General features: G+C 49.6%; 10 protein-coding genes across 10 annotated transcripts; 4 read left to right on the top strand and 6 right to left on the bottom strand.

Moving 5' to 3' along the window:
* Window positions 1–863: 863 nt before the first annotated feature.
* Window positions 864–1988, bottom strand: BO88DRAFT_394087 (uncharacterized protein; the record flags this gene model as incomplete). Its single annotated transcript, XM_025705137.1, has 1 exon — window positions 864–1988. The coding sequence occupies one exon, from the start codon at window positions 1986–1988 to the stop codon at window positions 864–866; it is 1125 nt and encodes a 374-aa protein (XP_025560053.1).
* Window positions 1989–2928: 940 nt separating this feature from the next.
* On the bottom strand, window positions 2929–5024 carry BO88DRAFT_407174 (argininosuccinate synthase). The gene is made up of 11 exons (XM_025707354.1): window positions 4860–5024; window positions 4738–4776; window positions 4521–4676; window positions 4172–4464; window positions 4099–4117; window positions 4007–4039; window positions 3686–3952; window positions 3502–3628; window positions 3394–3448; window positions 3174–3340; window positions 2929–3111 (listed from the first exon to the last, which is right to left on the bottom strand). The coding sequence occupies exons 1-11, from the start codon at window positions 4897–4899 to the stop codon at window positions 3054–3056; spliced, it is 1254 nt and encodes a 417-aa protein (XP_025560052.1). The 5' UTR covers window positions 4900–5024; the 3' UTR covers window positions 2929–3053.
* A 1114-nt stretch (window positions 5025–6138) lies between these two features.
* Window positions 6139–6697, bottom strand: BO88DRAFT_347140 (uncharacterized protein; the record flags this gene model as incomplete). The annotated part of the gene is made up of 3 exons (XM_025703366.1): window positions 6139–6228; window positions 6303–6465; window positions 6657–6697. Coding segments are annotated over 3 exons (294 nt in total), but the record flags the coding sequence as incomplete, so codon positions are not given.
* A 260-nt stretch (window positions 6698–6957) lies between these two features.
* On the top strand, window positions 6958–8324 carry BO88DRAFT_394083 (ATP11 family protein). Its single transcript, XM_025705136.1, has 2 exons — window positions 6958–7152; window positions 7207–8324. The coding sequence occupies exons 1-2, from the start codon at window positions 6977–6979 to the stop codon at window positions 8039–8041; spliced, it is 1011 nt and encodes a 336-aa protein (XP_025560050.1). The 5' UTR covers window positions 6958–6976; the 3' UTR covers window positions 8042–8324.
* Window positions 8325–8393: 69 nt separating this feature from the next.
* Window positions 8394–10510, top strand: BO88DRAFT_394080 (uncharacterized protein). The gene is made up of 2 exons (XM_025705135.1): window positions 8394–9811; window positions 9873–10510. The coding sequence occupies exons 1-2, from the start codon at window positions 8609–8611 to the stop codon at window positions 10332–10334; spliced, it is 1665 nt and encodes a 554-aa protein (XP_025560049.1). The 5' UTR covers window positions 8394–8608; the 3' UTR covers window positions 10335–10510.
* A 288-nt stretch (window positions 10511–10798) lies between these two features.
* Window positions 10799–12298, bottom strand: BO88DRAFT_394075 (alpha-L-arabinofuranosidase B; the record flags this gene model as incomplete). Its single annotated transcript, XM_025705134.1, has 1 exon — window positions 10799–12298. The coding sequence occupies one exon, from the start codon at window positions 12296–12298 to the stop codon at window positions 10799–10801; it is 1500 nt and encodes a 499-aa protein (XP_025560048.1).
* Window positions 12299–13665: 1367 nt separating this feature from the next.
* On the bottom strand, window positions 13666–15979 carry BO88DRAFT_428176 (M3 family metallopeptidase; the record flags this gene model as incomplete). The annotated part of the gene is made up of 6 exons (XM_025709065.1): window positions 13666–13873; window positions 13941–14141; window positions 14191–14491; window positions 14541–14664; window positions 14724–15480; window positions 15501–15979. The coding sequence occupies 6 exons, from the start codon at window positions 15977–15979 to the stop codon at window positions 13666–13668; spliced, it is 2070 nt and encodes a 689-aa protein (XP_025560047.1).
* Window positions 15980–17086: 1107 nt separating this feature from the next.
* On the top strand, window positions 17087–18384 carry BO88DRAFT_437532 (short-chain dehydrogenases/reductase). Its single transcript, XM_025709626.1, has 5 exons — window positions 17087–17181; window positions 17232–17544; window positions 17622–17729; window positions 17791–18009; window positions 18066–18384. The coding sequence occupies exons 1-5, from the start codon at window positions 17140–17142 to the stop codon at window positions 18248–18250; spliced, it is 867 nt and encodes a 288-aa protein (XP_025560046.1). The 5' UTR covers window positions 17087–17139; the 3' UTR covers window positions 18251–18384.
* Window positions 18385–18745: 361 nt separating this feature from the next.
* On the bottom strand, window positions 18746–19340 carry BO88DRAFT_407169 (uncharacterized protein). Its single transcript, XM_025707353.1, has one exon. The coding sequence runs from the start codon at window positions 19262–19264 to the stop codon at window positions 18812–18814; it is 453 nt and encodes a 150-aa protein (XP_025560045.1). The 5' UTR covers window positions 19265–19340; the 3' UTR covers window positions 18746–18811.
* Window positions 19341–20091: 751 nt separating this feature from the next.
* On the top strand, window positions 20092–20482 carry BO88DRAFT_490208 (uncharacterized protein; the record flags this gene model as incomplete). Its single annotated transcript, XM_025712757.1, has 2 exons — window positions 20092–20392; window positions 20473–20482. Exons 1-2 carry the CDS (start codon window positions 20145–20147, stop codon window positions 20480–20482), a joined length of 258 nt encoding a protein of 85 aa, XP_025560044.1. The 5' UTR covers window positions 20092–20144.
* Between the last annotated feature and the right edge of the window lie 2292 nt (window positions 20483–22774).

Raw genomic sequence — 22774 nt, 5'->3', positions numbered from 1 at the left:
TAATTACCGCTTCTCGGTCTGTGCATATATTCTACTTGTGACGTGACATGCTTCATGCTATTGGATCCCGGGACATTTATATCTGTGTTGTTTCTTATTTTGATACCTGCTACATTGGTATATAGACGGCGGGATAGAACTTAGAATTGACGATGAATTTAAGCTACAGACTGATCGGGTAGATATTTTACGATGAATTACTCACCATCTCGCGGTTTAACTACACATATGAGGGCACCGATAATTTGTGACCGCGTCCGAACAAGGGTACTTCACCATTCGTGGCGATGCCACAACTAGGCCCTCACAAGCTAAGCAGCGAGGCCGACTGCAACCTGAAAGGACATGCATGCTTCTCACGCACTCTCTCCGGACTAATAGCTGCTGGCCGTACCCTCCTTAAAAGGAACCACTTGTGACATGGTCTTCAACACCTTGGCTTTGAGATAAGGTCAATTTGACAGCTTCTGGACAACATTGCATGTCACGTTCCTGTCATTATTGTTTACGGAGATTGCTCTACAGGCAACTAATCACTGACATCTGGGCAGTTGATGCCTATTACGAAGACATCGCAAAAAGCACAGACTTCTGTCAGTGCATCTAGTATTGAAAGCCTATCGTTCATTCTCCCAACTTCTGATATATAATTTAAGGTGATTTAGTTCATTCAAAGGTAACACTACATGGGCTGCTGAATCACGACACAACTAAGATACATGGAGAACAAATGAGCCGCTGAAAGTAAACACATCCGCCCGATCATCAACGCGCATTATCCAAGACAGCGAAGGAAGAAGCCGAACATATCATAATACAAACGATGCAATAACTTTGACTGACCACCATATACACCCAATTCTTTACAACCGATGCATCGCTCCATGAGAGCAATACATTCCCGCCGCAACAGATCCCATATGGACAGGACGTCCATTGCTGCACATCGACCAGCTAGTACCCTCGGGGCCACAGATGATAGCACCGTCGACGCAAGGCTTGCCAGGGACGTACCGGGCACTCTCATCATTATCGGCACCAGCAACAGTGGCATCGTTCTCAGAGTGGGCAACCGCCGTTGGGACGGTCGCAACGCGTGCAGCCTCAGTTCCAAACGACGAGGCAACCACCTTAGCGGACGAGGATGCCGCGGGTGTACTGCCAACAACTTGAGCGGCAACGTGGGAGGTAGAAACAGTCGGCCTGGACCCAGTCGGCTTGGGGGTAGACACAGGGGCATCCTTGACAGAGCTAGAGCTTGAGCCAGAGCTACCACTTGAGCCACTGTTACCCGCATCCAAGAAAGGCGCATCACCAGTGCAAGTAAACCCGGCATTGGTGTTGTTGATGCTGCCCTCAACCGACGGTCCCGGCAGGGGGAATTTGACATCGTAGTTCTCGATGGTCGTGCACTGTCCGGGCCCATTAACATTGGCGATGAAGATTGGCGGCAGCGAACTAAACGCATCTCGCTTCCGCATCTCCTCCACGTCCCTCTTCTTACTACCACCGTCCCCAATAGTAACCTGCGCACAGTTCATATACATCTCCCGGTTCCCGACCTTATTGAACCACGTCCAAGTGAGCAGCGCATCGCCTGTCGGTGCATCTGACGGGATCGTGAACTCGTACGATTCCGTGAGCGGACATCCGCCCAGCATAGAGTGAATCACCTGGAAGGATTTCCCTGTGTCGTACGACAGCGAAATCTGGCATGACCCGCCGTCGTGCGTCGCGCTGCCTTGGAGGTCCATCTCGTAGGTGCCGCCGGGACTGTATGTCGCTACCGAGCGGAAGGGGTCATTGGCATAGCCTTTGCAGGGGTAGTCGCTGCCGCTGGAGTCGAGGGGGTTCGTGTATGAGTAGTCCTTTTTGGATTCATCACCGTTTGGGTCGAGAGGACTGCGGATCGGGTAGGGGTTGGACATTTGGATGTGTGCTGAGACGCTTGAGGCCAGGAGGCCGTAGGCGAGGAGAGCGGATTTCATTTTGATGTCTTCACTGTTCAATAATTGTATAAGAAGTTCCTAGGATCGTCTATCCAGGGATATATAGGATATAATTATGTCTCGAGCTAGACAAAAGCAAAGACAATTAATGCATGATGAAGCAGATACAGAAAAAACACCACCGTCTTTATACCCTCAGCAGCGCCACTATCACCCCCCAACCAGCAACCAAACTCTCCCCAAGGTATGCACACAGCCCACCGATAACCACCCATCCCCCGGGGTGACGATGCATTCCAACATATCCCCCAGGTGAATAATAAGCCTTGACATGACCGTCGTCGTACTCGCCGTCGTGGCTCATGGCAACAACAACAGCCAAACTTTTCACCGATCCAACCCTTCTATCTATTTCCCACTTCACAGTGAGTGAAAACTTTTTCTTCAAGAATGAAGGGATCCCCTGTTTCAAGGTTGTCCGCGGGTTACTAGTCTATCAACTGGGCAACAACAATAGGTATGTCCGGAATGTTGCCCCCGTCGGCTCTGGCATTCCACAACGTCCCGCGCCCATTAGCAACGTATGGATGGATGAATGGATGGATACCCTGTCAGCCGAAAGAAAGTCTGTTGACGGGAATTTTTGTCAGTCGGATGGATTTAGGAAATGTGATTGGGTAGGTTCTGATCAGGAGGCAAGTAAGTACTACTATCGTTAGTAGGGGTGGGTACCTGCGTGGCAACTGGCAAGGTTTGCGAGGACAGGGAATTAGGAATGGGATGGGATTGTCTTCAGGGAGGTACGTACGTACTAGGTGGTCGGTCGTCCTAGGAACAAACTTGGGTGGGGTGGAGGGGATTAGTTAATGCGGCTGTTCGAAATTCTATACTATTGTTAGAGGGGGGTTTAAAAATCAAGTTTATTTTGGTTGATTGACTTTCTGGGGATATGGCTGGGTATCTGGCTTATAAGCAGTTACACGTCATGGCTTCGTTGTCTACCGTGATAGTAGTGCATTACCTTAAATATTCCTTTGGTATTATGTGATCTATTTACTTTTTGTTTCCCCATACACCCATGACTCAATAACGCTCATTCATAATTCATGCACGGCTGAGGGACTCGCCCTCCTCGGCCTTCTGGAGACCGTACTTCTTCAGACTGTTTGACGGAGGATGTTAGCTTATCTTTCTAGCTGGAACGAACCAAGGAGTGGGTCATACCGGATAGTCTGGATGGCAACGAAACCGGTGGTGTCGGTGGGCTCAAAGTCGTCCAGGGAGTCCATGGAGGCCTCCTGCTCGGAGTAGAGCTTCTCGGTGCTGGAGGAGCGACCGAGGATGTAGACGTGGCCCTTGTAGCAGCGGAGACGGACCTCACCGTTGACGCGCTGTTAAGTTTGTTAGATAATAGCGTCGAGCTATTTGGTTTACGGGCACTTACGCGCTGGGAGAACTTGAGACTGTTCTCGATGAACTCACGCTCAGGGCTGAAGTAGCTGTGGAAGGGTTAGAACATATGTTGTATAGTCCAAGACTGTGAAACACGTACTATCCGTTGTAGAGCTGGATGGACCAGTTGTGGGTGACGAACTGGTCACGCAGAGCGCGGACCTGGCCGTCCAGGACCAGACCCTCGAGGTCAAGGTGGGCATCGCGGAGGATGGTCATGGCGGGGGCTGCAACATGTTAGCAAGTCCTAAGTGGAAATGCAGTGCGGAGTGCAAGACACATACAGTCGTAGCAGCCCCGGCTCTTGAGACCGATGAAACGGTTCTCGACAATGTCAATACGGCCAACACCGTGGGTGAAACCGATCTTGTTGAGGGTGTAGAAAAGCTCAACGGGGTCGGTGTACTCCTTCTCGGGAGTGACAAGCTTGGTGGGAACACCCTGCTCGAAGTGGATGGTGAGATCGGTGGGCTCGTTGGGAGCGGTCATAGGGTCGGCGGTCATGGTCCACATGTCAGCGGGGGGAGTGTGGTTGGGGTCCTCCAGGACACCTATTGACTGGTCAGTACAATGATAGGGCAAACTACTCCCACTGGTTCACTTACCGGCCTCGTAACTGCAGTGGGCAGAGTTGGCGTCTATGGCATTAATTAGTACGCTTCGAAGCAATTACACGCAGAAAAGAAATTAGACGAACCCATGGACCAGGGCTTGGCCTATATCATATTGGATTAGCCTGTATTCGATTAAAGTGTATAGACACCACTCACCTTGGTGGAAGTAACGGGGATGCCGGTCTGGGCGGCGTAGTCAAGCAGATCGTTGCGACCAGCGAAACGCTTGAAGAACTTAGGGTCACGCCAGGGGGCAATGACCTTGATGGAGGGCTGAATGGCGTAGAAGGCAAGTTCGAAACGGACCTGGTCGTTACCCTTGCCGGTGGCACCGTGGGAGACGAACTGGCAGCCTTCACGCTGAGCAGCGCGCATCTGAGCGCGGGCAATCACGGGGCGAGCCAAGCTGGTACCGAGAAGGTAGCGACCCTCGTAGATGGCATTGCACTCTGCGATGTGAAATTAGCGGACGGATCGGGGCACGTAGCCGGACTAGCAGTCTTACGGATGGCGGGGAAGCAAAGCTCGGTGATGAATTCACGGCGCAAGTCCTCGATGATCATCTTCTTCGCACCGATCTTGAGAGCCTTGGCCTCGACGGCGGCCCAGTCCTCCTCCTGGCCGACATTGCCGAGGAAGCAGACGACATCGTAGCCCTCCTCTGTGAGCGATTGTTAGTCGAGTCGATCGAAATTCGACCGGAAATAGGAAGAAAAATGTACCGATGAGCCAGCGCAGAATGCAGCTGGTGTCAAGACCGCCTGCAATGGAAAATGTCAAGTTAGTGCACCGAGCCTTATCAAGACCGCCGCAATATTGCGGGGTCGGGCGGGCGAGAACATACCGGAGTAGGCCAGACAGACACGGGGCTTTTCAGAGGCCATTGTGATTGTGTGAAGGGGATTGGTAGGGGGAAGCGGATAGACCGGCGGAAGAAGTAGTTGTTGGGCAGCAAAGAAGGATGAAAGAAGAGACTTGGGAAAGAAAAAAGATCGCTGGGGAAGATCAGTTTTCGCGATGGCTCATTCAGGCGGTCGATGCAGGTCGTTGACTCATCCGGAGTCGGAGCTAGCGCCTTACGTAACGATTTTATCGACGAGCCAATCAGCGACTGTGGATCGCCCTGCATCGATAGGGAAGTCATTATCGCTTCGTCCGATAAGTAATCTCCGTGAATAATGACTCACTACAATACTGGGGGTAACCATGCTTGCTGTGAGTCCTGGATAGCATTGGAGGGGGCAATTCCAATAGCTAGATAATACCTCTCTCCAGTCTTCATACATTGACCAGAATCAGTACCTTTTGACATGCAAAGAACAGGACAGTAGAGGGGACATCTCCGTAGTCACGTGCATCATTTCCCCGACGGCTAATACAAGCCCTCCGATATGGATCCGGGGAAGGGCACTGGTTCCTGATTTTGTGTGAACTCCCACAAAGTCAGTTCTTGTGTATTGTTGAGCGCATATGAATATCTGCGAGCTAAGCAGAACAGAAACAATTAATGTTCGAATATCCTGTCGGCTTATTTTGCTGCTCAACTTATTCACTTCAGTGGAACAGAGAAAGGATCGCACGCTCTGAAGTAATTATATGTTTTGCACTTGAAGCCAAACTGAATTCTTGATCTTAATTGACCACCATCACTTTAGTAGTTCCTTTTCTAGAGTGCGTACTGAGCAACAAGGCTATGATCGGCCAGTGGAGCATTATATGAACTACTAGTATTAGTACTTTTAATTGACTATCGCCTGTCTCTAGAGTAGACCTAGTGAGCTATTACTTGTCTGTCAAGGTGCTCCAATTGCTTCAATTCCCGCTTCGCAGTTCTGCATATTTCCAGCTGACATTACAATCAGATAAAGTATGATTATACATTCTGTTAGCTGTTGACGGTTATACCAGCTCGGTCTTGCTATTAGTTCGGTTTTGTCTCTAAACCCTAATATTCAAGCATCGATTGGGCGCAATACTAAAAGCTCTGAGAGTAGCCAAGGTTGTCTAGAGCTTCCTTAATACCCCACTACTGCAGCTAAGAATAGATAGTAGTACGAATAGCTTTCCCTAGGAAATCAAAGTGGCGCTGAAGCAATTTCGCAGAACGAACATCAATGGCCAGGTCATCTATCGATCGTTTCAGACGAGTGACGCCCTGCTTTCGCTGTAGAGTAGATGTTACTGATTGCCACCGAGAGGAATTGAGAACAAGTCTAAGTGTAAAATAATTACTTGTCAGATAGCTTTAGGTTGAAAAATTAATCTCTGGACTAGGGCAATGAGTCACACCTGGCCGTAGAGACACTGCGGGCCCATATATCCCGTCAGGAGTGGTTACCGGACGATCGTTATAGCCTAGTTCGTCTAGAGTAACACCACCCAACTGAAACAACCTATCTTTTCTCTTTTGGACTAGAGAGCACTTCAGTCTGTCATTTACATTTAATGCACTTCGAATCATCTAGAAAGTGCAGAGGTTGTTGTGTTTATGAGGCTGTAGACACCTTTAAGTCTAAAGACTTGTTCAAATGATATGTAGGTAAGTAGCTTAGGCGCTGATCTGATTCAACAGTTCTCCCATATACACTAGTGCTATACGATATAAGGTGCTCACTCACTTTATATTTATTAAACTCAGGACTCTTGAAAGTTCTGGATAGGAGACTTGCAGAAAGCTTGATCAAGATATGTAAATGGCTGCTATAATGTTCCCACTTCCCTGACCGACATCCTTTGGAACATCTCAAAATAATGCAGCTATCATAATCTACGTACTTACTACCTTCATTATAATGCTGTGCAATTTCTAGCCCCAGTTAGAAGCATCTTCTGCTTATGCCGTGAGTTGGCAGTATTATGCACATGTTATGTAATCAGCGCTAAGTCCCGATTAGCTGAGCCGGCCGGACTTCTTCCCAAGTATTAACCTTCTTTCTTTGCTCCTCAAGCAGCATTCTCAAGATGGCGTATCTCAGATCTTCTGCGTTCAAGTCCCTGCTGAGGACTCGGGCATCCCCCCTATGCCCCCAGCAAAGGCGCTGGGCCCAAGTGCACGATGTCCGTTTCCTCGCCACACACCACGATCCCAACCAAGTGCTGGACAGGTACCGCTCGAAACTCAAGCAGAAAGCCCAAGCGTGAGTCGACCGCGACAACAGTCATGACCAGCTCACTCACTCCTTTCACCATAGAGAGGGACACCAAGACATCGATTCTCTGAAGGAGGCCTACAAGGAGAAGATTGAAGAGTTCCGTCACAAAGCAACAACTCCTCTCACTCCAGAGCCGCCCAAGCCCTCGCCCTCCCCGTCCACGACCGGTCCTTCACCCCCTCCTCCTCCACCTACTCCTCAGGCTCGCGCCGCCTCCTCCGCCACATCGACTGGAATCAGGCCTCTTGACTCGTTCATCGATGTCGAGAAAGTGCGCAGCCTGCCGCCCAAGGAAATCGAGGCCATCTGGCGTCTTCGTTTTGCCAACAACTCTCATTCGGTCTGCGCCGTAATTCCGGTAGAAACATACCAGCGCATCGTCTCCGCCGCACGCCAGAACCCCCAATTCGTTCTTCCTCTACCCCGTACACAGAGTGAGGCGCAGACCGCGGAGGAGAACGCAGAAGCCGCCAAGGGCGGTGCGGACATTCATTTCCTCCAATGGGGTTTCCATCCTCCAGCGTCCCCGACCGCTTCTCCCGCTGCTTCGGCCAACGACCACACTTCCACGATCATTTTCACAGCGTTGGCTTCGTATCAGCTGCATGGCTCGTATGCGCAGCCGCATACGACGGTCACGCATTATCTGGATCTGGCGGATGAGAAGGGCCTGGTTCTGATGAATGGCCAGGTGATGCCTGATTCCGGAGTATCTGCGACAGATGCCACCTGGCTGGTTAGCTGTGTTCAGCGATTCTATGACTTTGGGGGTCAGGCGAATGGTCGGAAAGGCGAGCTTCTGCAGGCGTTCACCCGCGGTGACGTGCAGAACTTCAAGGTTGAGGACTTGATGGCAGAGGCCGAGAAGTTGTAAGGGTCCCAGTAGTATTGTAAATAGATAGATTGTACGATATACGTTTTACCAATACGCAGCCTTTTCCGCGCGGGTATTTAGCTTATAATTAGCCTCGAGGTTGATGAGTGTTGGGGGTCAAGCTATCCACACCCCACAGCATTCCTGGGGAGATAATGAGGAAGATGATGCAGCAGCTGATGTGAGAGTGACTGGCTGTCGCCGGTCCGCCAATCAATCGGGCTTACTACTACTTAGTGCTTAGTTCTTTCCTCTTTAAAGCCCCCCTGCTTTTCACAGCCTTGTCCTCCCTAGTGTCCAATCAGATGCATGGTGTCATTCCACTTGCACTCCGCACTGAGTCAGTAAATGCTTCGTCGCAGAGCCTTGTCTCCTAGACTGAGGCACTATAATAGTACTTCACATCTGCCCTGACTTCCCCATCTGATTTCAGTTTCGAGCGATAACTCTATAAGGCCCCAAATCTTAGGAAAATATTAACTCATTCTTCTGTACAGTTCCCACATAACTTTCACTGGAATTATCTTTTTAGCTTCAACTGCTCGCTCGGTTTCTCGACCACTCACTATGATGAGAGATGCAGTAAGCTTGGATGAATGGCGTCTTATCTTTGAGCAGTGCACCACTCAGGATCTGTTCCACCTCTGCTTGGTCGACAAGATCTTCAACTCGATCGCGACACCCGTTTTGTATCGATCTATCTCCCTGGTGGCTTATCAGAATCTCTCTGGCTCCCGTCGGTTGTCCAAGTCTACAAAAGCGAAAACGGAACCAGAATTGCCTACAGGCCCTTGGCTTCTATTATCTCGACTGGAAGCCGACGAAAATGGCACCTTACGAGCTTGGGTACAGGAAATCAATATTTCGAGTCCTTCTGCTTGGGCAGACGAGGACTTCCTAGAACGACTTCAGAGCAATGAATGCTTGGCCACACTGATTGCCCGTCTGCCAAACCTTCGACGGATCACCATCGGCTTTCCCAGTATTCAATCGACAACATTGATTCGCACCATCTATGAGCATAAAAGGAAGCCGGAACTTCTCCTACTCAACCAGTATAGCGAGGAGATCAACTCTAGCTTAGCGGGGCAGACTCTACCCCGTGTCACGACTCTCTCTGCATCAGTGAACCCGGCAAATGACCGAAACAGGCCAAATAGGCAGATACCCACGTTACAAAATTTGTTTTTCAAATGCCCATATCTCCGGTCGTTCTCGCTTACTGTCACGAGACAATATGGTGGTTGTGTTATAAGGATGCCAAGGCATCCTGTTATATGGAGCTTTCAGCTTACAGGCGAAGAAACATTCCCTCCACTCGAGCATCTTTCCCTCGACGGATACCCGATGGACGATCAGCAATGGAGGTTTTGGCGTGATGGGCTTCAGTGGGACAAGCTGGTGTCACTAGCCGTAGGACCACAGAGGTGCGCTGGCTTGTTTCGATGTCTAGTTGGCTTTACCAGATCACTAAAGATCCTTGAAGTGTCTGTCTGGGAAGGCGAAGGCGATCGTGAGCGAGAGGAACTCATCGAACTCCTCTCATCATTTGATTCTCTGGAAACCCTAGTTTTAAAAGGGTACAAGTGTCCGATTGAGGCGATTTTTCATCACAGTAACCTATCTACTCTTTGTCTGCATGAAGAAGAATCTTCCTCCAAGGCGCGTCCGCGACAAGTCCTAACAGCGGAGGAGCTCAGTCAGCTCGATGCTAACTGTCCCAAACTGAAGTCACTTCAAGTCGGAGTCAAGAGAGAGAACGATCAATGGGTAAGCCAATGTATCCTCTGTCTTATACTATCACATGAACCGAGATCTAACCACACCATAGCCCGACGACGTCTTCGACAAACTAGCAACCGGTTTCCACAACCTCAGGAGCCTATCTGTGCACTTTGAACTGGGCCTCCCCGACATACATAACCCCATCAAGCCTTTTATAAATTATGCCTCTGTGAGGAGCATCGGCCAGAACTACTTTGACCGTAGAAAGCAGGCGGGCATTGAAGTATTCGAATCGTTCACCTTGACCGTCTGGACAGGTAAATACTTCCGTCGTTTCCCACAATGGCCACCAGTGTACGCCGGTTTCGAGAAGAAATTCTCAGCGACTTACCAGATATCCTTACCGAGTGTTTCCTCCGGTGAGGTCCAAGTCCGCCATTTGGAGAAAGAGCGATTGGACCTGATTCAGTCCAAGAAGATCAAAGTCCATTCGTATGAGAGGTTGCAGCTTGCTAAACAGGTTGCTGCAGCCGCGGAAGGACCAAAGGTCGAGGATTGCTCGGAGTGAGGAAGCCTTTTTTGTTGTTATGCTGGTCGTAGCGCTGGGGGTATTGCCTAGCATATGTTGTTGATAATGTATACGTGTTTGTGCTGGTATGGAATGTCGCAGTGCATTTGTCGTTATGGTACATCAGATATCTTTTTCAGTCGGAGTTGTTTTGTTCATGCTAATAAGCTACTGTGACATACAATATCCACATGCATTATGTGAAGGAAAGACAATCACGCTTGAAATTATCCCTAATAACAGTAACTAGCACCGCATTGTCCGTAAAGCCCCCCCGCCGGGAGACAATTTTGTGATATTGTGTTGCATGCAGGCAAGGGCATAATACCTCTGTAGTTTACATAGACACAGTCCAAGTTAACTTATACCAACGTATAGTATTCATATGCTATTTTGCAAACATAACCTATTTACAAACCATGCTCCCTCACACCCACCCCACCAACCAACCCCCTAATAACCCCTCACGAAGAAAACGCCGTCTCAATCTCAAAGCTAACATCATTATTGAACGACGTCTTCGAATCAAACGTCTGCACACCACCATTGCTAGCAGCATACAGAACATTGTCATAATGCCTGAAATACCTCGTCGGGTAACTCCACGAGCGCAACGAAGTACCCTCACCATTCAGCGCAGCCTGGGGACAGAAAGTAGCATCCTCGTGGAACTGCTTCGTGCCATCATTGGCATTAAGCAACAACTCAAAGTTATAATGCCGGATATAGCTGCCAGGGGTATCGACCGACTCAAACGAGAAGCACTGGCTATTAGCCAACCCGGTCACAACCGTCCAACTAGCCTCCTCCTTCAACGTCGTGGAACTATCATCATCCACAACCTGCGTGTTCACAGTAGTATCAGTATGCGCGATATACCTGGTCGTGTACCCAGGGGTCGTGACACGCAGTGAAACAACCTCTCCGGAGGTAAACGAAGGACCGCTAACCAGCGAGCCGACGACGTATTTAGCAGCGACGATGTTCTCCTGGACGGAGTTCTCGGTATCATCCGAGGGATATCCGGAGGTCATAACACCCTCGTAGAAGGTACCCTGGGCGCCGTTACTGTTATCACCACCAATACCCAGGATGATAGCACCCTCCTTGCTCATGGGATTATAGCCGGAGTAATCCGGACGGGCACCGCTATAGTACGTGGACAGAGAGCCCGAGGCAGCATTTGCGCCGCGAATAGCCCACTTATCGGCGCCGCCCTTGACCGCGGCAGTAACGAAGCGGTAAGAGATAGACGGATCACCGGAGTTATATCCCTCGTCGGCACCAGAGAAGAGGTTGTTCTCCATGTCGACCATGATCCAGGGCCCATCGCCGGCACCGTAGCCCCAGGTGGTGCTGTTACCGAGGTAGATGGCCTCCATGTGGCCGGCGCCAGTGTCAGTGCTGCTGGTCTCGGCGTTGCCGTAGTCGAAGCAGCAGGCGTCGTTGTAGTGCGTGCCGTCCAGCACGGCGTACATGCCTTCGGCCTCGTCGCCGGTGGCGGTGCCTGTGGCTTCGTTGTTGCGGTAACCCGTGCCGGGGGACATGAACACGCCGTAGGCCTTTTGGCCGTTCAGGGTGACGGGGGCGCCGATGGCGCTGGCCAGGTTGTCGTAGCCGTCGGTGTCTGGGCCGTCGAAGCCTCCTGGGGGTGCTTGGGTCAGGTGGTTGCCGTTGCCGGATTGGTCGTAGATGATGGTGATCAGGCAGGTGGTGTTGGCGCAGAAGGTGTCTTGCGCGGAGGCGTCGGCGACGCCGCCGGCCGTGAGCGGGGAGATGGTGGTGGTGGTGTCATCGGAGCCGCGCTGGAGTTGGTAGAGGGCGCCGCTGAAGGAGCTGTATAGGGCGCGAGTGGTGCTGTGCGCGGCTACGCAGGGAGTGTCGCCGGCCTCGTAGATGTCACAGGGACCGGCGCTGACGGTGGCGGCTAGCCCTAGGGCGAGCAGGTTTCGGCGGGAGAACATGGTGGTGGATGGATTACTGCCTGCTCAGGAAGGTCTGGGCTAGGAGAGGACTCAGACAGTAGTAGGATAGGCCGCTTGGGGAAAGAAGTCATGCTACTAGGGCGAGAAGAGGGGATTATTTATATTCTTCACTGCTGTGCAGTGCGCATGCATGGAGTGCATGATATGGGAAGTCTAATTACATGTGTGGCTTCAGGGGTCAGGGATTTTCCTCCAATATTGAGACATCCTGTATACATTGTCAAGTAACCGGTCGGTTAAAAGGCTCACTTTCGAGGCAGCAGGAATGTGTTGTTCCACCTGATGTCAAGCGACGACGGCATTCCGGCGGGCGTGCAGGGCGTCGTGGAGTATGTACCCCGCAGGATGGGAGGGATTTAGTTGGTTTAGTTCCTGAAGGCTTGACAATGGCATTGTCCGTGCCTAGGGCTAAGGCTAGTGCCGCCGGGGTTTTGCCCGGAGGGGATGCGGGGGATGAAACTAAACTGTGTTGCCCGCTCATCACGGTTCGTCACGTTTCTTCAGGGATCTGTTCCTCCTGGATCAAGCCTCGGTAATTGTGGAGGGGATGGAGGTGCCGCATTCCTCTGGAAGTTTGTTTTGTAGAGGGTTGGTGAATGCTTATCCGGAGGCAGTGTATTCTTTTGAGTAATGGGCGAGTTCAGAAGCTACATTTGGATACCTTTACCCCGGATTGTGAGGAATGATTATCTCTGAAAAGTTTCATGATGATCGGAACGTATTCCGCTTTGCAATAAGTAAAGTCGAAACAGCATAAAGTAGACAAAACAACCGACCCGTGTCCGTCGTACGATCTTAACTTTTGGGAAAGTGGATGGCTTTAACCGGTGCAGTGAGGGGAACCCATATTCTTCAAACCATGTGGTCATGCTACTTGAACTCTATCAGGATACTATCCAGTCTTGTCTTCGAATTAAAGCTGTGAATGGCTGCTTTTGAATATCTAGCTTACCGGACCCACTAATCACAGCCCAAAGGAGATGCCGTCGGTTATATCATGATGCATGAAAAGCCCTGCCGACTATTGACTTCCGGAGCGTCTGTGAGAAACGCGGACAATGACCGGACACCTTCCGAGACTGTCCAGGACATAGCTCTATGGATCAGCTTATATGGCCAGAATAGACACGCTCTGAACATCCTAAAAGGGGTGATTGGATGCCAAGCGGCCCTCCGCATCATCGTGACCCTCGGCAGGCTCGGGCCGCCCGGGTTCCTGGGCACGTTGAACCCAAATCAAGCAGCTGACCTGGTTTGCTTGGCGAGGAAACATTGCGTGAATCTTATTCTCTGCACTACTTCTAAACTTTTAAGAAGTTTATGGTGTAATAGTCTGCTCCCTAGCACTAATGTTGACTGTCTGCGCGCCTCAAACCTTCCACAAGGGCATTCATATTTGGCGGACGACCTAAGAACCTCTCCAACATCTGAAACAAGTCTTGCTGGCCGCCACCATTTTGCAGAATCTCGCGACGGTACTTCTCCCACTTGTCCTTTCGGAATGGGCCTTCAGCAAAGACAGAAAGAAAGACATCCTGGGCCATTGCCGTGCAGCTTCAAGAGAGTTAGTCTTAACGAATGGTACAATAGAGCAAGTAGTCTGGATGGGAGAGAAGCATACATGAGATAAGCATAGTAGCAGACATCATAGCCCGCTGTCAGATGACTGAAAGTTCCAAATGCATAGCCGTCTCGGCACTCGGAGAAGTCCATGCTTTCAACCTCCTCACGGAGGTCATACCAGAGCTTCTGAACATCCAGATTTAAAATTGCTGCATCTGTCTTGAGACTATGGATTTGCAGGTCGAAGATGGAGATTGACCTGCCCAATTTAGATTAGTTGAATTAGGAAGCATGAAGCAAACACATACAACTGATACAAATGATAAAGCCCCCGATTCAGGTAACGATGCTTGATAAGGCGTTCGACTACATCCTCCGGAACCTTCTTTGGCGGATCGGGTGATCTGGGATGTTGCTTGCGCCACTCAATCAGGTAACTATTCTCTAGCGTAGTGTAGTGGCAGCTGAGTCCCTGCAGAACCTCTTTCTTCCAGCACCAGTTCTCGAGCATCATACTGGGCATCTCTCCAAAGTCAGGGGGAAGCCGGTAGCCATGAAATCGGACGTATTTTGTTCGTGCAAGGAGATCGTGGATTCCATGACCCATTTCTGTGTCTTATGTTAGAAATAGATCCAAATGTGTCTGAATCGGGCTTACCGTGGAAGAGGGTCACCACTTGGTGGTGTTTGAGCAATGCACAACCGGTAGGGGTGGGAGTCGGGAAAGAGCACATAAGGATTGTGGCAGGGTATTGCCGACCGCCATCTGGGCGGAGATAGCCCTGATGCTCTCTGTTAGTCTGGACCAAGCACGATGTCACTAACATAAGGATGCGCATACACATTGGAGATTCACGCTTTGGTTACCGCGATATTTGTTTTCTCTCCATAGCAAATCGAAGTAGAGGTAGCCAATAAACTGCTTATCGGGCGTACTGTCCCAGACAGAGAATACCCGGATGGACTCATGCCAGAGAGACTCCTTCTCAGCTTCGACAGGTTCGAACTGAAGACCCAAAACAGAGGCAAAAATACCCAGCATTCCTATGGCTGTTTGTTCGAGGGAATAGAACTCGGATAGCTGCAGCTGGTCAACCGCAACTTCCTCTTCTACTAACCGCATGTAATAGGGTTTATCCCACGGCGGAAATCCCACCCCATCTGTGTCACGCTTGTCTTTCAGATCCTTCACTCTCCTTTGCTGCAAGACCGCAGTTTCGTCTTTGCCGCGGGCGCACAGAGTGCCCTTGAGGTTGTTGAGAAACCCACCTAGCCATTCCGGATCCTTTACCATACGTTGCTGTAGCCGATACTCGGCGTGGTGGGAATGGTGCAATTGATGGGCCCGCCGAGCCCGTCGACGAATGATCTCCTCGAATAATGGCTGATTGCTCTGGAGCTTCTGATTATCGGCCAAAAACATCTTCTTTCGCGTTTCGGGACGACGAGCATAGGTCAACACCGCCACTGTACCTCCATTCGCAAAGGGTACAAATAGCTTTTCTTTTGCCTTCTCACCATCTGACTTCCACTTCCCCAAGTCACTTGCTGGTACTCCTTCCAAATCGTCCCGTGTGAACCATACGCCCCCATTTTCCCTTGATAAATTTCCTGAAACTTCCTCTCTATTTGCCCAATGTTTGCCCCTTCCTGTAAGAAGCCTTCCACTTCTTCCGCATCCAGCTCCCCGTGTCCTGCCATTCGGTATACGGTCAACTCACGTTCGAGCAAATGTTGCGATTCCGCATCCAATGACTCAAAGTCCTCTCGATTGTCACGGGCAGCCTGTAGTAGACGGAAGTAATCCCCGTTGGCGATCCAAGCCGCCTGTGCTTCGGCATAGACGCTCAAGGCGGAGTGAACGACATCCTGGGTCTCCCGTAATGGAGCACCGTACTGTAGCATTTCGATCATGGCTAGCTGGCCTTGAACTGCGTTCTCGGTCTGCGCCAAGGGAAGAAGAGTGTTGGCAAAGGTGGCTGTTTCTGGAGTCGTTGCTTTGAGTATTGAATTGCGCGTCTGAGTGAGTCCATCAATAATCTGATGCATGAGGGGGAGGATTTGGTCAGTGACTGGGACACGGGGAAGCTGAAACATGGTGTATGAGACGGTTTGTAGTCAGGCTGCGAGTATTAGGGTAGAAGTTGTTTGGCTTTTTGGGTGTCTAATCTGAGTTAGTCCAGAGTATTGCAATGGGGAGCAGAAAGGAGTAAGGACTCGTTAATATAGTATCACTCTAATGAGACAAAAAGAGGGGAGGGGGCTGGTTGAGGCTAGGGCCTACTTGGGACTTCCGTATAGGGAAGAGTAACTTTTGTAGTACGTCGGGTGACTACCACTAGTGGCTTGAGATCAAATTGCTTGGATTGTCTCCCCTGTTCCTGCATGGTTAGCGCTTTGACTAAGGCATTAGTAGATCACGCCATAGCCACGTTTCATCCGTTCATTTTCGGTAGTATGGCTATCAGCTGAGGTTGTTTCATTAGACAAAGACATTGACTAGCTATGACTTATGCTTTCCGTCCAGCTTATAAACATCACTGTTAATGCTGGTTATGATAGACAGCAGCCTCACACTTAGAAGTAATAGTGCTGCTCCAACTCTTCCCTTATTCATGACGAAGACTTACAGTGGAGACAGGAACTCCAGAATACCAGAGGTGCTTTTGAAAATAGGCACCTGAGAGTAAGATGTCTTAAATCTTCAGAGTCCATTTAGAATCACGAACGGGAGAACCTTCTCCGCGTCCTGATCCGTGGATCGAGCTTCAGGCACTTGTGCCGCGGAAAGTTGACAATATGGAGCAATATGCTGCTTGTGAGGCTACGAAGTACTTACTGTCGAAGTAACCAGTGACATCTCATTAGGTTATTGTTTCCCTATTCTTAATATAAAAATGGGGCCCGATAGCGAAGATGATTATATATTTTCCCGTAATAATCCTACGAAAAAGACTTGTCTACTACCCTGATACAATTGACGAAGTACGTGCTTTGCAGGCTGTACTTGATCTCTAATCAAGACGAGTTATTAAGTCCACATCTCTAGATAAACAATGAAAAGTATAAGTGCAATCTTTTTATCGGGGTTAACGTTCGAATACCATTGGGTGCTAAGAAACACAAACCACATGACATCAATACCCCACTTCATCTCCGAGCGGGGCATATTTGGTGCAACTTCGGAATCTCCTGTTTGTCTTCCAACAATAACTCGATAACATACCAGGAAATTTCCCAGCCTCATCCTAGCAACCATGACAAAGACAATTGTCGCAACTGGCATCTCATCCGGCTTGGTGTGCTTATCTTTCCACCCTTCCATGTATCAGTTTCTAAGACACCACAGGGCTTTGAAACAATCAAGCAGTTGCTTGAGCAAGCCGAGCCGTACAATTTCATCTTGGGCGCGCGAGACACGGCCAAGGTTCAGGCTGCTTACGATAGCCTCAACTATGACACTTCTAAGCATTCCATCACCATTTACCCACTCGACCTCCTGTCTTTGAAGAGTGTGCAGTCTTTCGCAGCAAATGTCCTTTCCAAGTTGGGTTCCGAGAAGCTGGCTTATCTCTTCCTCTGCGCCGGCACTCTCGACAATGGCGAAGGCCCCGGTCCGAATGGATCGCAATGGTGCTCGGGATATGTAGTTAACCACCTAGGTTCGTGGATTATGGATAGACTTTGAGCGTACAAAAGGGAAAATCGATTCACTAACAATGAAGCAAACTTATAACAGCCCCGCATTATCTGGTCCACTTGCTCCGTGATGTGCTATCTGCCTCGCAGTCGCGGGTTGTTTTCGTTTCTTCCGGGGCGATCCGTGGTCTCAGAGACCAGGATCCGGGTGAGATCCCTGCATTATCCTGGTACTCTATTCTGGCATTTATTAACTGTTTGTGGTATAGCCACCCTTGACGTGGACCTGAAAGCCAACTCTGGCGCAGGCTATCGTCCGATATACAGTGCCTCCAAGTTCGTGCAGCTGTTGGGCGCATTTTACTGGCGGCGTGAGCTCCCCTCTTGCACGGTCGTTGCTGTTTCACCGGGTCTCATTCCGAGCACTCCTCTCGCTTCGTCAATGGGTTTGACCATGGATATGCCCGATGCCAAGACCATCCCCGAGGGTGAGGATCGCTCTTAGCTTACTCTTTACGTTTGACTTGCTGACGAAAGCCTATAGGTGCCCAGAACCTCCTCCGCGCCTTTTTCATTAACGAATTCCCGTCGGATCCGGAACAGATTTTCTTGACTAGCTGGGGAGAGTGGTGGCCTAAGGATGTGTATGCCTTGGCTCTTGATGCTGACCTGCAGAAGAAGTGGTGCTTGAGCAGGGAGGAGATTGAGAAGACTGAAAGCATTGCTTGAACATATCGTCGAGGATGACGGACATATGATCAAAAGATCAAAGTAGATGTGCTGGATATATTTGATGCTAGGGACTTAACACATACTTTGAACATAGATTCTTCCTTTCGAAATGCAGATGTAGTAGACCATGAGACATGATGTGCCCCACTGGATAGAGCAAGAGGGTGTAGTTTCAATTTTTGAGGGAAGTGTGATTGCTCTTTTTGCCCGAGCTCACCCGTGCCGAAATCCAATCCACGCCACCTTGAATGCACCGAAACTGGCTGCCTAAGTAATAGTGCTGAAGAGATAACGCGCTAGACTGACTACTGTGAGGAAGCCTCGTATAGGGCAGTATGCTTCATGAAAGTCCCAGACTATCGAAAGGTAGGTTACACAGCATGGATCCTTCAGACAACCCCACGCCGGTCGAACTTCCAATCTGACAGCCTAGCCCGGATGACAAGAACCAAATAAAGCAATACCCTTTGCCCCATATTACGGGTCTCACCCCGCAAAAAGCAAATGACCGTTCTCGGCCCCATCCATCCCAGTCTCAGCACTCCACAACACCCTTTACTACTGCTGCCCCCAAATCCCATTCGCCATTTCATGAGCAATTCCATGAAATTGCCCCTCATTCAATTCATGAGCAAGCACCACCCGAATAGCATACGGAGTGGCATTAAGAGAATCGAGCCGGAGCTTGCGTTCCTCCACTACCCGCAAAAACCACGCCAGCAGCTTCTCCATACGAAAGGGAAGCTGAGCGCGAAAGATGTTGTTGGACGACCCATCGTGAATATTGGTGATGATGATATCGACAGCGGGGGGTCCGAAGAACACGAATCCTCTGGCATCACGGACTTCACCGGTCTCGGGATCGTTGTATTTCCCGTCCACAATGGGGCGGTTGCTTGCTGCATGCCAGCTGGGGGTGTGGAGCTCGTCGGGATGCTCGCGCTGGAATGGCTGTGGACGAAGATTGGCCTCAGCCAAGACTTGTGCTAGGGGAGGGTCACTTGCATCCATATTTATTTTGATACTTGAGTTGATGGATTGATGAAAAGAGCTTGGTCATGTGGTGGATTTTGATGGAAGAATTAATTCGGAGGGTAAGGGATGATGGAGGGAAGAGTTTCGTTCAGGGCTAATGGAATGGGAATATACCCTATTGAGAGTCACATGATACCCTGCAGGGTTGGACAGATGTTGCCTGCCAATCGGTTTCTCTTGCTCGTTGTGGTCCTGTCAGCACATAAGCTGAGCTTGTTTGCCCCTGAGTGCAGTACGTTACACAAGACCCTGGGGATCATCCAGGCAAACAGATTGTTCCCTGCTTTCGTTCCCGAGCATTCCCGCTGTCAGCCCTACAGAATCAGGGTCCATCAACGCATCATTCTCCAGGGAAGTATAGGCACCAACTATGTCTGATCTTTTCTTTGCCTGTGCTGGGTGTATCTTTACACCATTGATTTGGATTCAGGCTTTTTTGACAAGATGTGGAAGCATGGATTCTGTTCATAGCAGTTACAGGCCACGGACAGTACTCGCGAGGTCTTCAGTAGCCTTGTCGATGTTACACAAACGAGCTGAGAATCAGGCGTGCCATATCTTAGCCTGAACTTCAATCACACCGGCTTCACTTCGAGCCGAGAAAAAGCCCAAACAAGTCATCTAGAGAGCGTAGCAGTAATGCCTCAGGATCAGCGCCGTCAGCACGGTGCTACTTGGTCGACCTGCAGCAGTTCTTCAGAATCACACATACCGAGAACTATAGCACTCATCCAGCTCGGGACATAAAAGGCTCGTACCAGCCCGTACTCCTGATGCTTTCTCCCTCATCAACAGCTTCGTCTCTCATTGACTACTCTACTATCTCTTAATTAGAAGTACCAACTCAATCTTCACGATGCGCTTCACATCCTTCGCCATTGCCACCGCCTTCCTGGCTACCATGATTTCTGCTACTCCAGTGGCCGAGCCTGAGCCCAACCCTGTTGAATTGGCTGCTCGAGCCAAGTACACCATCCACTGCAGTGGTGGTCTCAACCCTGATTCGCACTGCTTGACACCTCATTCCAAGTGTGACTCTTACGGCACGTACCTGGTTGAGTCTGGTTACAAGGAGCAGTGCAAGAAGTGTGGCTGCGCGAAAGAGTAGATCTTTCATCCTTGAGAAGGTAATTGCTAGATGCCTCGGGAACGAGAAGGATGGGTGCTTTGCTAACATGAAGAAGTATAGTTTGAACAGAAGCTGAGTTTAGAAAGGAGCACGAAGGATGATAAGGGGATTTGAAGGAAGATGTGGTAGTCTACAGTGGGCAGATGTCTGTGTGTGGGGAGAAAGACTGTTTGGGATAAAAAACAGTGGATAAATTGTTTGGCTCAACACTCATGTTATAACCTACTGTTAGAACATCAAAATGATATCATCTACTGTTCAGATTGTGACTCTTCTGGTATGGCATGCATAATTGTCCAATGTAGGCCATGATATAAATGGGGCTATATCGAGGCCATTCATATGTCGCTTACACGTACAGGCACAAGCCTTAGCGTGTACAACGCTTGGTTGTCTACTGTAGTACTGCAGAGGGCCTTTAAAGCAACAATCTTTTCGTGAAATATCTACGCTTTCGTTCTCGGAGACCTAGAAGTCACACTCGCAACATGAAATGTTTCCATAACAGCTCGTCCAATTTTACCCTGTTTGAAGGAAATCGTCGCCTTAGCTAGAAATAACTAAATATACAACAAAAGCAAAAAGCGAAGTGTGGTAGCCATACAAAAGGCCAATATGTAAAATGAGTGTTGGACAGTCAGCATGCCTACGAGTCACGATCATCTTGCTCAAATATATGTTCCTTCTGTTCTCCGTGCCTTTCCCGCTGACTTAAACGGGGCATCTTTGGATCGTCGTACTGTTATGTAGTTGCATTAATCAGAAAGTTAGCAGTCTGGTCTCCACTCACTATCTCTGCACTCTCTTGGCTTCAAGAACAATTTCAGGTCTCCAGTTTCGTTCCAACCCAAGTTCACAATTTCATCAATCACCTAATTAACACCGTATACATGGCATCAACAATTCAACCGATTAAACCACAAGCACACTTCTGCCTCCAGCAGGAGTAGTCTTCAGTCTCCCTATGATGGCCAGACAGTCCAATCCAAACCTACTGAGCTCGTACCGACACTATTTTACCACATCAACGTCATTAACCACTCAGACCAGCGGCATCCTCCTGCATTTCCAGCAGCTGTATGTCAGCTTTCTGAGCCTGCTGAAACACCAAATATGCATGTTGACCCCTTAAGTCCTCCAAATCACCAAAATTCATATATTCGCAAGACTTGTAGTTGTGACATGGTTCGTGAAGTGTAACCGGTCACTACCAGAAGCAAAGAATACAGCGGTCCACCCCCAAGAGTAAGCAGCCCCGTACTGCGGCCACCCGTCACGAAGCTTATTTTTCTTATCCACGAACAAGGACTGCAGCTTGGTAGTCAAGAAATCCCCAGCCCTGACCTCATCTTGTAATGACAGCTGATCCGGCCAGACAAGCCGGCGATGCTGGCAGTCTAGCAAGAGTCCATGCTTTGCAAATCACATTCTGCCTAATATCGTGCCGGCCAAGATCGAGGATCAGGAAAGGTACATCGTCAAACCATCCGTCGATGGTAAGGGTGAAGCAGATGGCATGCGTTAAAGGTATAATAGCTTTTCCGTCAAACCCTGCGATTGTATATCCGGTATTCAAGGGAATTGTCTTGCTCTGTAGTCGGTGTGCTAACTTGACAGCAAGGTCAGTATTTATATAAGCGGACGCGTTTGCTCCAGTGTCTGCTAGGGTATGGGCGGATACTGCTAGTCCATTCTTCGATATCAAGGTATTAATTGTAGAGCTTCCACTCTCCTGACCTAGCAGATTTCGTGAGTCCAGTGTACTTAAATAAACTTCCATCTCGCCTAGAATGGAGACTTCTCCTAGGCGTTGCTTTTTATTTGCTTATTCTCTTCCACAGTCTCCAACTGCTTGATCTGAGCCATTTTCTTCTTTAGGTAATCTCTAGCCAGATGGCCCTGCTCCTGGCAAATAAAGCATCATCCTTCGGTCATCGTGAGGGCGCGGTCCTCTGGCTCTAGGCCCGAAGCGCGACTAGTGTTTCAGGGGGTTCGACAACCAGTGGAGACAGGAGTAGTAGGAGTAGCACTACCAGAGACCGCTAGCAGGGAGCGGCGGGGCGCTGAGCCAGTTCTCTCAGAACGTTTTATCATCTGATCAAACTGCTTTATTTATTTCAGTAAATATCAAAATACGGCGGCTTGGACAGGCACATAAAAGGTCGCGTGTGGCTCAAAAAGCCCGGAAATGTGCATCTCTTCGATCAGGGCTTGCTTATGTAGGATTATACCAGACGAGATGATGACTGAGATTTTGTTAGATATCTCAACGACGCCTGAATATGTATCTAATGACACGGCCAAGCTTGCAGGATTCAGGTTTCGTTAGAATCTGGCAGTACAAGCCAAATGAGTAC

The sequence above is a fragment of the Aspergillus vadensis genome (genome assembly GCF_003184925.1).
Source record: "Aspergillus vadensis CBS 113365 unplaced genomic scaffold BO88scaffold_22, whole genome shotgun sequence".
Lineage (NCBI taxonomy): Eukaryota > Fungi > Ascomycota > Eurotiomycetes > Eurotiales > Aspergillaceae > Aspergillus > Aspergillus vadensis.
The sequence above is the reverse complement of the archived record's forward strand: the minus strand, read 5'-3'. Positions and strand labels throughout refer to the sequence as shown.